We start from the raw sequence: 14619 nt of genomic DNA, 5'->3' as shown, positions 1-14619 counted from the left end.
TATAACCTACATTAGAAAAATGAATTTGTTACAGATGACCTCGAGCTCATGTCTACATTCTCGAGTTATGAGTGTTTAGAAAGGAATTAATTATTTTCGATACTTTAACGTTTAGCATAGTTAAGAGATTCTGTAAAACGTTTTGTTGGAGTTCTTTTCAGATTATTCTTTATTTTTTAACGCCAGCATTAAAAAAAGTCGCCTTATTCGGTGCAATCTATACTTTGGTCCGAGTATCCACAGGTTAAATAATTATTGGAGAAAGTAACTAGTTCTGACATCAACCAAGATCTCGTCTGCTGGAAGCATGTATCTTGGTTGGTACTGCAGTTAGTGACATTCTGCTAAAAGAGCAAGACTCATTTCAGTTAGATATACTAGACATTGTATTTTGATAATATAGACTCTTGTATTATAGAATTATAGTATTTGCTACTAGAAGAAGGAAAAAACAACATTTCGACCAATTGTGTTATCGGACCTTAAGTAAAACAAAATCAAGAAATAATCGATATAATACAAAATACTTGAGGGAAAAAAAAAGATATTTACAAACATTATTACTTCGAATGTAAATGATATTCAAATACGAAAGCATGATAACAAAAAATGAAAAACAATCGATGTAGTGTTCTACTCTTGATCTATTTATTCAGATGGCGAGGTATCTCGGAATTCCGTTATAAAATCAGTAACTTTACAAATTTTTATAATAAAATTTAAAATACCAAGAGCTTTTATGTTTCCCTTTGATATTTCTACAACGTTTTCAGACCTTTACACATCATGTATGCCATCTGGAGAGTACGTTTAAAATGTAAAGTTACGTAGCGTCGCTAGTGTCCTTAAACAGTTGCAATTGGTGGAGACCGATGCTAGCGACCAGTTCAACTCCAGCAGAAGCTTACGTTGCACGTATCTGTAACTCGTTTGCGGCGAGGAATTTTGTTCATCGAAGCTAAATTCTTTAAAAAGTATACGTTGTTCACGAAACTGTTTGCATTCTGATAGCGAAAATGAGGATAGTGTATATAACCTGCATTCTATTGGCTACAACAGTCTGCAGCATTGCGAGTGACAATGGTAAGTGTAAATCTTTCTTGTATTTGCTTTCGCATACTTATTACTACAACATCTCGCGTTTAACAACGTTGAAACATATGAACTCTAGAAACGGCAGATATCATCGGATATTGTACGAACTTTCGATACTCGTACAAATCTACTGCATGTACGTATGACGAGGGAAAGGATACGAAAGAACGTTGTCGTACATTTTTTTAATTTACGCAGTAGACGCGTTCACTCGTGTCGCGTTACACAAGACAACCCGTTATGTTTTTCGACGTTTCGAGAAATACCACGTATACCTGTAATTATTTAATTTGTCGTTCCATTATGATGGTTTGTTTAGTCTTTTCGATTAGTCATGTCGACCTTCGGTGCTTTTGTATACAGATTTACTATTATTGATTCTTATATGCTTACGTGTATACTACGAAATTTTACAAATTACCAGACACGTAAAAGTTATGTTACCTTATAAAGCTTACGTTCGTACATTAAATGTATATATCGGTTTATTAAATATTTCTTGGTTTACGAGATTTTGTTAAGTATTTTAAATAGAATCGAATTTTTTAATTTAAGCTATAAATTAAATGTTTCCAACTAATAACTACATTGATTGTGTAACAATTGTTTAGTGTTATCGGTATAATAAAAGTAAAATGTTTACTTCAATTCTTTATATCAATGATAAGTAGAGAAAAATAAGTCATGCATCGTTCAATTTTTCATCTGATAAATGTTACAGAAATAACTCTTCCCAAAGATTCCCAAAGATTAATGGATTGACAATGTATGAAATATTAATTGTTTATACAGTGGAAACACCGCCCGACGAGAGTAAACCTGTCTTTTATCATATGACAGAGGATGCAACCACTGCTGTTCCTCCTGTGAAACCTGCAATTCCTGCTAATGAAAGTGCAAAATCTTCTACTGTTCCAAATACTAATACTTCTACTAATGGTACTGGCAGTACCACCATTAAACCTACCGATACCCCTACTACTGCAACTACTGTTAGTAAAACCAACAGTACTACTGCTACCACTAATGCTACTACCACTTCTCAACCAACTACATTACCATCAACAAAAACACCCGACAAACCTACGACTATTAGTACAGTTACACCTACTCCGACTGCAAGCAATGTAACAACAAGTACATCATCACTAGGCACAACTGCACTTCCTGTATCAACAAAAGGTGTCCCACCTTCACCCTATAAGGAACGACATTTCGATGGGCTCAGTTTCTTAGGTAGGCATTCCATATTTAAGATCTATGTTATTACTAATCGAGATCATATTACTTTACATTCACATGCATCCATTTGCTTTCTTAAATAGATATTACTTTGAATTACATTCAAGTAGTACTATACTTACAAGTACAGTATTTTCTTATAGCTACATCGTGTACTTTTAACTTTTTTTTAGGTGGCATCATATTAGCTATATGTTTGATGGCAATTGCAGCATTTTCATGGAAATTTTATAGAACGTTAAATGAACGAGAGTACCGTACGCTATGATGTCGCAGAAGTCATCAACGCGAAAATTCCTTTTTCGACAAGTAAATGCAGTCATTTGAACTGAAAACTATAAATTTTATTATAACAATATTGCGTATTTTTATAACGCACTTAAGTGTCGCGTGGTTTAAGTGCTCTTAGTAATGTGATGTGCAAAATGCGAGTTTCGTTTCTTTGTACCTAATTACAAAGACAGGTTACATTACAATGTTGTCTCTCCACATATTCGCACGCGCATTGTGATAACGAATGCAATTGCGAGAAAGAGAAAAGTAATGCGAAGGAGATAGATAGAAAGCAAAAGTTGAGAACTAAGGGCTTGAGAGAGAAAGGGGAGAGAAACTGAACGTTACCATACGCATGCGCAACTCGTGCACGAAAGTTGACGACCAATCAAATACACATTCCATTAAAAAGATCAATTCTGCAAGATAATAATCTATATACTATTTTCCGTTCAAGTGAGAATCATTTTGTAAGGCACATTTTTCATTTTTTTCTTATCTTCTACTCATTTTCTATCGTATGTATGATAAAAACAACGGTTAAATTAATATAAGAATATTAAAATGTACACAGATATAAAGGTTCCTATGTGTATATTTCATAGTAAAGGTGGATATAAGGGAAACTTAATTGATAGATAATAAACTAAAAAATGGTTAATCAAAAAGCGACTCATGTGGAATAAACAGGGATATAGTTTTGGTGAAATCGAAATTGTATGCATTTAATTTGAAGCTGTCTTCGTCGCGAAGATGATATTTGGTTATACATTTTCGGCGATAACAACGATGCTTCGTTTCATTCCAAGAAAGCGAATGACGTTCGTATGTGTAAAGTGTAGATGCCCCCATGAATGATCTTACCCTACAATACCGTTGTTGCAAAACCTTCATACGATTTAACAAGGGGATGAAACTTTTCAATTTCGACCTTTGTACCTGTTGGAAAACGTAGTTGTATAACAATTGACAAACATTGAAACAGACGTTGAGTATAAAAAGAACAACTTATGTATGCCGTTCAACGTTTCACGTAGCAATCGTAATCGAATAACGTGTATTTTTATTTCCTTTTGTTTGTTTGTTTTTGTTTTTAAATAATAAGTTCGAAAAGAATAGAAATTAATTTTAAATTTTGTTTACGTTAAACGTTTTGTCCTGTTCAAAAAAATAAAATAATTACCAATGCAACTATAGATGCACTGTGACTACGGCCAATGATAACACTGGCTCCTAGAATTCCCTCGGTTGTTTTCAACACAGTCATAATACGTTCAATATCGTCTGGTAATGAGCTCAAGTATTTACGCGCGGAATGATAGTTTTCCCACAGGAGTTTTCCTATAATGCGCATTAAACATTCACTCGAAAATTGTACAGAAACGCGACGAAGCTTATTGGCTTTCAGTGGAACGCGCGATACCTAAACAAATAACTTTGGAAACATATTAAAAGCGAGAGACAGGATTTACTATTATTAAAACTAAATATATGCAAAGCAGCCTAAAATAATACAACATATTTACGTTCAATGTAATGTTTTAACAAGCTATGTAAAATAATTGCTTATATGAATTATACAATAATTAATACTATGCAATGGAAAAATATAACAAATTAAGTTGTACAATACTACAAATTGTTTGATAATCCCTACCAAACTCGTCCCACCGATCTGCTCTAATGGCATCTACCATTCTCGACACTCTTTCATCTTTGTTGATAACATTCTTGGCCATGTTTATCATTTCACGCGATATCAGACGTTCCATCATTAAAATACCGTCTGGATGTGTACGCCAACGTGACATCATGTTCATAATGGTAAAACTTTCTTTGTGCCACCCTGCGTTATGGGATTTTGGGGATTCGGCATCGGGATCAACGCATTCGATAACGATCAGTTCAACTTCTAACGAATTCCAGTCGCAAGCATCGATGTTAAAGGATCGTGCATCGAAAGCGAATATCTTCTCTTCGACGCCGACAATGGAAGCCAAAGCATCAACGATACGGTGGTCGTGCGATTCTACCGCTAGTTTCTCTGCCAAGTGACACGCCAGCGTTTTCTCTAGAATGTTTCCAGTTTGCATATTCGTGATTGCTTCGAGAAATGTGTAGAATGCAACGACCAGGGCGGAGCTACTACCAAGACCGCGTTTCACCGGCACGCTGGAGACGATTACGATTTCGAATCCGGGAACACGCGCTGTTAACAATATCAATCGCACTTATTCTAGTCGGCTGGACGTCTGTTCGATCATTTTTCTCGCGTTCAGGCATATATTGGGTTGTCCGGAAAGTTCATGTCGATTTTTGGTAGGTGGTACAGGTCTGAATATATCGCGAAGTGGTTGAAAACAAATAACATATATACATCCCTTAAAAGGTGGAAAGGTTATGGAACAAAATGGCACCTATGTAATTCAATAAATATATATTAAAATTCAAACATGTTTTTGAATGTTACTTAGAAATTGGCACGAACTTTCTGGACAACCTGATACATTGTTGGGCAAAATTAAATATTCCAGTCGTCCCCAAAATTGAAGAGTTTTCAGGCAATAAAAACAGGACGCGTTCTAACCTAGAAATGTCGAACGAGATAACTGGTTTTCGTACAAACTGTTTTTCTTTTACCAATTCACAAGATGCATTCTAACCTAGAAATGGGAAAAAATGGAGAGGACTGGTTTTTCTAGTAAAAGCCATCGACGAGCGTTTATCTGTTACTCGTTAAATAAGAACTCAGAATTTAAATGGAATCAAATGTATCGCGGTAAATAATCAGAAAAATGTATATTTATTAGTTAGCGCGAGCAATGTAGCGATTAACTTTCAGGTAACCAGTGCTCTACGAAAGGAGTAAATGGCAAGGGTTAAACACGTTTAAAGCTGTATCGCTTGCGACAGACTAGCGACAGATCCAGACATTTCTCAAATAATATTTTGTCCATCTTTGTTCGTGCATCATAACGCAAGTATGTTTATCAATGTGTTTTGCTCAACATGCTATTAGGTTTCGAAGCATGATCCTGTGTGAACAGATAACTACTTATCAAGAATCGAGGGGGGAAATATAAGCTTGAACATGATGCAATAATTGCGTGCTAGTTGAATAATATATAATTCATATTAGCGTTTTTCGTGAATTTGAATAGAGTCGTGGAATAATCCGCCAAACCTCGCCTTTTATAGAGGTTGGAACATTTAAGACAGGCCATTTGAATAGCGAACTAATTTACTGGTAGTTGGAGAAAAACAGGCCTCAAAGTAATCTTTAAAATAACAATACCTGTAATAGCTGCTTTCCAATTTTTTGTTGGTATAACTTTCTATTTATATAACTGCAATGTCATCATAATATCGCTGTAACATTGCTTGAATTTAGATTCCTATAACCAAGTCTCGAGTGTCTCAACCTCAACCTGTATGCAATGTTTTCATGCATTTTTTTTCCTTATCGTGGCAGGCGAAGTCGACTGATTTATACCGGGTGTGCAAACACGGTTGTACCAAACTGAAGTAGCACGCAGTATTTATTTGAAGAAATAGAAAGTTTAATAGGCCTGAGGTTCAACATCGTTCGTTTCGTTGGCGGAGTTGGATAACGAATGTTTGGCAGAGTAGTGTTTTTATTGATTGCCCACTTTATGCAGAATATTGGAACTTTCAGAGTGCTGGAGCGGGGAATGTGTTTGAACAGGTGATCCAGTAATTGTTTTCAGTTGTATATATAGAGTTCTCACGTACCGGTGATCAAACAACCGCATTCCTCGCTGAAAGCTATCGACCAATGTTTTATTTGTCGTTCCGAAGTAAGCATAATAATACACGCGCGCGTCATTTGTATGCGTTTTTCACGACCGTTATCAATGATAATTAAGCGATCCCAGATGTATGAAACGGTAGTGTAAGTGTGGCGTGATGTACGTACACTCGCTTCGCTATAAATTTTCGTTTGCGTCGTTCGGTAATAATTCTCAGTATTCATACCTAAACGTATTTTGAAACGTACGCGAGACTACACAGACGAAATACACACAGAGAACGGAGCAACAATTAAAATAATTGTTTGCTAATGGCATGCATGATAGTTTCGTAAGAAGTAGAATTATTAGTAGAGTCGTTATCATGGAGAAAAGTAATAATCGATTTTTTGAGTTGAAGCGGCACGTTCAGTATTGTCTCTCTATTGCTGTTTACAAACTGTAGTATAAATATAAATAGAACACTTCCGCGATAAGGTTCAAATTCTTCATCTGGCTCGTTTCAAGGTGAAGAGTGATGCAACGTTTTCTGATGTATCGACGAAAGATAAATATACGTAATGACGTGTGTATCGAGATAATTGCTTCACACTAAAAACACACTGTTTACAGGATATGGGGGATTCCCAGAATTTAAATACATAGGTATTTAATTTAGTAGTTTATTTTCACGTATTTTTCATTTACGAAACATCACGTTCGTTCATTTCAACTGGATCATTTCGTTATGTCGCATAGTTTAAAACGTGAACGGTCCAGTGGATGCCGAATAGAATGAAATGGAAATTATTACCGCTACTTTCTAATTGATTTTCATGTAAAACTGCGCGTAAGATCACGAACGAGGCACATTGCACCTCGATCATATGATTATCGAATACGGCAAGTTTGGTACGAAGAAATTTGCACACTCGAAAGATTTATACATTTTTGCAGATTTTTATATAAATTTTGCCCAGCTCTGGTGAACTGTTCGAGAAATGCATAAGAGAGAGAGAGAGAGAGAGAGAGAGAGAGAGATGATTGAAGAATGATACCTCGCTTCGCTTTGAAACATTGTATCGTCGCTTTCAAGTACCGTATCCACGACGCATCTTCCGTGGATACCTGGAGATTTTCAGGGTTCAAATAAAACCTGAACGACTTTTCGCCGGCAATTTCGTCCGTGAGCGTTTTAACGTGGCACCATTTGCTACCGTTGCTGCGTTTACCAACTATCAACGTGACAAGTTGAATGGCCTGTTTTATTTCAATTGAAGATAAACGTGCACGTCGTTGTTACGGTTCTGTTGCTTTTTCTACGACACGCCGCGCCACCGTGGAAAGCGCGTGTACCGGCGATCACGGAAGCGGGGCCAGTTATTCGAAGCGAAACACGACGAAACAAATGAATCTTCACGTACCATAGACAACGATTTACTTTCCGCGAGGCCTGTGCTCTTTCCAGTCAGTGATATATGTCCAGGTGCGAACACGGCGCACGTGGGAAACTTGCCGTAGTAATTGAAGAATTCTTTTTCAGCCAGGGACCTCAAGTCCTCCACGCTGGGACTTTTCGGAAACTGGCCAGAGAATTCATCGTGCAGATACGGTTTCACCGAGTAATAATAATCTTTGAGAAACTGCAACGGACGAGATTTTCTTTAATTTCTTTTTTAACGACCACAGTCACTGCTCAAACGTCTCAGGACATCTGAGGTTATTATCAAAGGTGTTTCGCGTGGGTTATGAATTTTTTTATTAATTATTGGCGATTCTTCTTTTTCCAATAAAATTATCAATGTTTAGGTTTACTTTTATCGGAATGTTTTAGAAAATGTTGCTCATTTTAGTCGCTTATTTATCGAACCATTGGGTCGTCCAGAAAGTTCGTGCCAAGTTTTAAGAAAGATGCAAAGGTATATTTGAATTTTTATATATATTTATTGAATTACATAGGTACCATTTTTTTTCACAACCTTTCCACCTTTTAAGGGATGGATATATGTTATTCGTTTTCAACCATTTCGATATATTTAAACCTACACCACCAACAAAAAATCGGCATGGACTTTCTGGACAACCCCGTACATCTATCGATAGATTGTTGGGAAACTATTTTTAGGTCTGGGTTAATTTCCACTGATATATTCGACCCGTGAAGAAGCTGGCTGCAATGCTGACGTAACGTCAGAGAATTGCTATTAACTTCTTAAAGGGACACTCTGATATATCGGTTCAGATCTAACCTATCTACCAGGTGCCAAAATATCTAGGCAAGATCTTGTCTGTAACAATAATTATATAATTATATAAAAATCAGGTTCAGATCTGTGTTAAGTCTGCACTGATATATCGATATTCCTTTCTGCTGCAATGCTGGTGAAACGTACAAGTATCTTAGGACAAGGCTTCTACCCAGAAGCCTCAATTAGTATCAACCATCGAGAATCTATTCTTGGAGGTCATTATAAGCAGAACCAAACCTACGTGATTCAATCATCGGCTGGAAACGCCAGATCTGACGAAAGTCCTATTCACTCCGGCGACTCTATAATCGTCCTCTAGGTTTACGTAAAATTTAGAAACTGTCCCAAGACTTTTGAGCGAATCAACGAGTTGTAACGTTTACATAATCCGTTCACCGCGACTTTTACGGCAATTTGTTGGGCGAACAATGCGACTTCTCACAGTGTAACGCGCCGGTAAAGTGGCGCATTGTGGAAACGGAAGTTTTATTCCGATTTTTCTATCTCGAACAATGGGAGCTCTTACTTTATTGTTCGATAAATTGCCTAGCGTCGAGATGCCGCACTCCGCGCCAATGTTACGGGATTTAGTTTTCATACTGGAACAACGTCATTCGAACGGGATCGCGATGCTCGAGCCGATGTATTTTTCATCTGACATTTCCGTGGCATCGACTGGAAAAGAGGAAATGGAAAAATGCGAATTTCTGCTGTTTCTATTTTCGTTTCTTTCGCATGCGCGCCTCTCGTCGAGTGGAGTATTTCTGTGGTATTAAATTGTCAAGGGCAAACCTAATTATACAGGCCGTTCCAGAATTAACGTAAGAACCGGAAATGGGAGGGGAGGGTAGCTGAGACGATTCTGAACCACAATTTCCTTTGCCAAAATATCGGATGATGCTTCGTTTTTCAATTATTAACGAAAAACCATCGACCAATCACAGCGCGCGAGTAACCTCTCGCGGCTGAGCGCGCACTACTCGGGCGCTGTGATTGGTCGACGGTTTTTCGTTAATAATTCAAAAACGAAGCACCATACGACATTTTTCCAAAGGAAATTGTCGTTCAGAATCGTCTCAACTACCCTCCATTTCCGGTTCTTACATTAATTCTGGAACACCCTGTATATCGGAATTATTGAAAACAATCGTTTACGTATATACAGTAGAATCACCGTTACGTGAACACCTGCTACCCGTGAACTTTCTAAGATGTAAACGATCTATGATCGTTCTGTTACATAAACTATTTATGAATAACACTGTCGACACTTTGGATTCAGCGTGGACAAACTCGAACACTCTCCTAAAGATCTAATCTCCGTGACCTCTGTCTGTAAAAATCGTGTCGCTTCGATTTAGCGATCAACTTTTTATGCCGTACAGATTTATCGTGACGCGTCTACGAAGTTCCCGCAACGACCAAATGCATACATAAGCAAAATAAGGAGATAAGAGAAGGAAAATGGAACAATTTTAACGCTCGACAATATTCAACATTTAAAAACGTTGCACATTCCATAATAGTTGCTTCATTAGAACGTCCCAGTTTTACACGTTTCGTATGCAACGATCGAATTCGTATTCAGTTTTTGTGTCTGTATATCTAGAGTACCTACACTTAACGCGTTCAACATTAACGTACACAAATTTCAAGCGTACTTAATTAGTCAATCATGTTAATTAAATTTTGTTCTATTTCGAACCCGGTGTACAAATTAAACTCCACTCCAGATATGAAAATGATAACAAACGGCATATAACGTTAAATAAAATAATAGAAAAATAAATTGATTTCGCGTATTGAGAACGTTTTGGAATAATTGATTTTCACGAGCGTCGGTTTTCGCGAATAAATGCTTCGGTTTCTTTCGGTATATCGCATCAGCCTTGAGACGAATGGCGGAGGTTGTGCATAAACCGTATCAACAAGAAAACGTTAAACAATATTCTTTATTGCGACTTACGGGGCACACGAGTGTCACAAGTATAATCGCAGGAAAAGGAGCATATTATTAACCTCTACGGAGATTGTGCCTCGCACGACAGTGTTCTCTTAGTTTCGAAGTTGCTATAAATACTATAATCTGCGAATAAGCAGCATAGTCATCAGATCGACAGCTTTTAAATCGAACGAAAGAATTCCTTCTTGAAGAGGTTAACAAGGCGTTTTCTTTTTGAATTCTTATTCGATTGCTTCTATAATTGTCTACTGTTACTATTTACGAGTTATCTAATAATTGTTATTCAACAGTAATTTATAATTCAAATTCATCTAAATCTAACGCGTTCGGGAAATGATAAGAAAAACCAGAGACAGAAATAATGGGCGTATCGCTAACTCCTGATAATATTTCAGAACTACTCGTTTATTCGAACAGTGCGTGGCAAACTTGTTCGGATAATCGAAGCTTCGCAGCGTTAATATTCGAACGCTAATTGCCGGTGTGTAGGAAATGAAAAGGAAAAAAAGAACCGATTCGATATCCTTTTACCGAGCCGCTGTTACGTTGCTGGACGATACTATAACGAAAATTGCTGGGATATCGACACGGAAAAACAGTACGCTGCATGTGGTTATCCGTGGAGCGCGATAATGGGTACGTCACGAACGTTCGCGTAATTATCACACCATAGAACTTTAAGCTTCCTGGAGATACGAGAATTATGCAAACTGCGTTGAAATTAATCGAACAGAATATATTAACTGTGCTTATGCCAAACTTTAATACTCGTATTGTGCATACGTATAATTAGAGGAGATTCGTTTCGTACATCTATAAACACATAGTAATAACTTTGCAGCCTTAAACGGGATATTATCCTATTTCACGTTCTGACCGAATAGGTCAACTTTCCTGCGTATTTTGAGTATTACTAACCAGGACTAGAGAAATACAAGTATAATGAAACTCGATTACTCGAATATTCTAATAAAGATAAGAAGAAGAAGAATATTTGAATAAAAAAATGTTCGTCCGATGATGCTCGAACATGTCAATATTGTAACGAAGATACTCGTGTAATAATACTCGAATAACGAAATATCACAACAATAATATTCAAACACTGAAACATTCTGATAACTATATTTAAAGGTTCAAGTATTCCAATAATAATATTCGAATGTTCGAACGTTGGAATTACTTGAGTAGTCGAATACGTTCTAACAGTGTTCTAATATGTTCTAATAACTGTGTTTCAATTACAGTAGTACGATGAATTCCGCCTATCTAAATCTTCGAATACTCTAATTTTCGAATATACGAATGGAATTGCTTGAGTAGTCGAATACGTTCTAACAGTGTTCTAATATGTTCTAATAACTGTGTTTCAATTACAGTAGTACGATGAATTCCGTCTATCTAAATCTTCGAATACTCTAATTTTCGAATATACGAATGGTCCCAGCCCTAACCAGGACCTACAGCCTCAAGCCGAGATCCAGTAAGATTCGATTCAGCTGGGAATCCAGGAGCGAATCCCAGGGATCGCTTTCGGGCGCGCGTGGTCCGCTTCGGCGAAAAAAAAAAAAGGAGGCGCAGACGTGAGTTTAACTCTCAACAGAAGGGCGGAGTCCCTGCCCTTCGTCAATAAGACCACGCTCCCTCGTGTCCCTTTATTTCGTCTTTCCTATCCCCTCCTTGGACGTAGCGTCGTCTCATGCCACCCTTCATCCTCATCTGCGTTCGTCTCTCATGCTCGCTTCCCAATCTTCCCCTTCCTCCCCTGTATAATCAGTCACCATCCTTTTCTCTCTCTCTCTCCCTTTTGCTACGTTTTCATTTCTTCTCCCGCTAAATCACGTTCATCCATCCTCCCCCCCCCCCATTTTTCTCACCCGCGACTCGTCTTACTTTCCTCCGCCAGTGTCTTTCCTTCTCCTACCCCTCAATTTCATCCCCTCTGTGCCTGCTTCGTCGATCCGTCGTTCCCCTTCCGAGTCGGATCTACTACGAAACTAATGAACCTTCAACTTCGGCACCCAAGAGGTCCTTGTTTCTTTCAGGCTTGAATTCGAGTACTATGCGAAAGCGTAGAAAAAATATTTTTTTTTATCGTTGTCGACGGTGTAAACGACCTGGTAGTTTTTGTTGGAATCTTAATCGTCGATACTTAAATGGTTGATGTCTTAATGAAAGCATAGAAAGTTAATTGGGTATTGCTCGAGAGACTAAAGAACTAAAACGTACGAGGATTATTGAGAAGATTGGTCTTTTATGCGCCACGTCTAACGAATTACGATGAATTAATACGGCGAGGTGTCTGAATTACTAAAATTTCCTCGACTTATTAGCTGCAGGTCACTGGGGTTGGACCTGCCACTGTTTCCCCTAGGTTTGCCACGGCCACCCACCTTTTTTCATCGAAACACACCCGCTGTGTCCTTTGCTCGTGGAACACGGGGATCGGAAATGACGTAGCGTAACTGAAAAATCACGAATCTCGGGCAAAATTCCCGAACGAGTACTCATTGAATACATTTTGCAATTGATAGATCTCTGTAAGAGATTAGAGTAGAACCTCGATTGTTACATGAGAGTCTCGTTCATCGCCTAATGTCGACAATTGGAGAGGATGGTCGCTGTGCGATAAGTAAAGTTGGAGCGAGTAGTGGGGATATGATGTGCAGAGCCATCGCTCATTAGCTTGGTTAACTTGATTATTGCAGGAAGTCAGGCCCGAGGACTCACGCGATGATTGAACTTACAGCGTATTTGCAACTTTTCCCTCGACAACTTTTCTACTATTATTTATCCTTTTTTTCATACTCTATGCGTGCCAACTACTTTTAAGAAATTTTAATCTTCCTACCGCGCGAAGTTAAATCAATTTATGTGTATGTATTACGTGTATGTATTATATGTCTAAAGAATAAAGTAGACATCGGAAAAAGAATTTGCGAAGCTAAGTTCACCCCCCAAAAATGCATCTAGGCATGGTACGCGAGTGCTTTGTCAAGCAATAATATCAACCACGTTACACTTTCGTGAACTATAAAAATCCTAAAACCACCCTTGAATCACCGATTCGAGTACCTTGATCCCAGTTGGACTAGCGCCTAGGGATGTTAGGGAATATCCAAAGTAAATCTTGATAAACGCATCATCGATTCTCTGCGATAGATTACCTCGATCATTACACGGGAGCCTCGTTCGTTGCCTAGTGTCGATAGTTGAAGGGGGTGGTCACTATGCAATAAGTAAGTTTGAAGCTAGTAATGGGGATATGCAGGATATGCAGCCATCCATTAGATTCGTTAACTCGATTATCGCAGAAATCGAGGGCGATAAGTGAACTTCCACCATATTTGTAAATTTTCCCTCTACAATTTTTGTTTTATTATCATTTTTTACATAGCTTAGAACTATCAAGGTAGACACGTGACTCGGGTCATTTTAAAGTTACTTCAGGTTAACGTACGTGCAGTTTTTGGTGACAAATATCAAAATAGGAAGGTCGTTGCATCGATAAATTAATTCATCCTTCCCTCCTCGAATTTCAAAGATACAGATGGAGCGTTGGTAGTTCAAGTATCAAAGTTTCGCTTCACGACCTACAAATTCGTTTGCGTTTAAATGTGAATACTAGAAGGATGCCACTATACAAGAAAACCGTGAACACTTCCACAAAGAGAATTTATACAAAAAAAAAAGTGTGCGATAGGTATACTCCATGACCTACAGATTTGATCTATAAATCAGTTAAAATTTCCCGACGTTTGAATGCGAGCACAAAGAGGGTGAACACTACGAAAAGCAGCCGATAAACATTCCCTCGCAAAAGAATGTTCAAATCTCAATTCCGCCCCGAAAAAAGCGTCGCGGTACGGTAGGCAAGCGCCTTACCAACCGCCTTCCTTAGTCCGTCCGCTCTTCCAGTTGGAAAGTCACTCGGAACCGCCATGGAGCACCTCGGCTAGGTACGAAAGCCCCGAAACGATAAAGGCCGCGATTCGAGCATCCCAAAATCCCGATCACCGCGCGAAGCCTAATCGATCGGTCGATCCTG

General features: G+C 38.2%; 1 protein-coding gene, 1 long non-coding RNA gene and 1 pseudogene across 2 annotated transcripts; 1 reads left to right on the top strand and 2 right to left on the bottom strand.

Moving 5' to 3' along the window:
- Window positions 1-858: 858 nt before the first annotated feature.
- LOC128874018 (G8 domain-containing protein DDB_G0286311-like) lies at window positions 859-4249 on the top strand. The gene is made up of 3 exons (XM_054118246.1): window positions 859-1083; window positions 1888-2331; window positions 2511-4249. Exons 1-3 carry the CDS (start codon window positions 1017-1019, stop codon window positions 2603-2605), a joined length of 606 nt encoding a protein of 201 aa, XP_053974221.1. The 5' UTR covers window positions 859-1016; the 3' UTR covers window positions 2606-4249.
- Window positions 3091-9206, bottom strand: LOC128873625 (galactokinase-like; annotated as a pseudogene).
- Window positions 9207-11948: 2742 nt separating this feature from the next.
- LOC128874019 (uncharacterized) lies at window positions 11949-14592 on the bottom strand. Its single transcript, XR_008456551.1, has 2 exons — window positions 14457-14592; window positions 11949-14164 (listed from the first exon to the last, which is right to left on the bottom strand). It is a non-coding gene; the product is annotated as an uncharacterized LOC128874019 (long non-coding RNA).
- Between the last annotated feature and the right edge of the window lie 27 nt (window positions 14593-14619).

This window comes from Hylaeus volcanicus, chromosome 3 (genome assembly GCF_026283585.1).
Source record: "Hylaeus volcanicus isolate JK05 chromosome 3, UHH_iyHylVolc1.0_haploid, whole genome shotgun sequence".
Classification (NCBI taxonomy): domain Eukaryota; kingdom Metazoa; phylum Arthropoda; class Insecta; order Hymenoptera; family Colletidae; genus Hylaeus; species Hylaeus volcanicus.
This window is presented reverse-complemented; position numbering and strand designations above follow the sequence as displayed.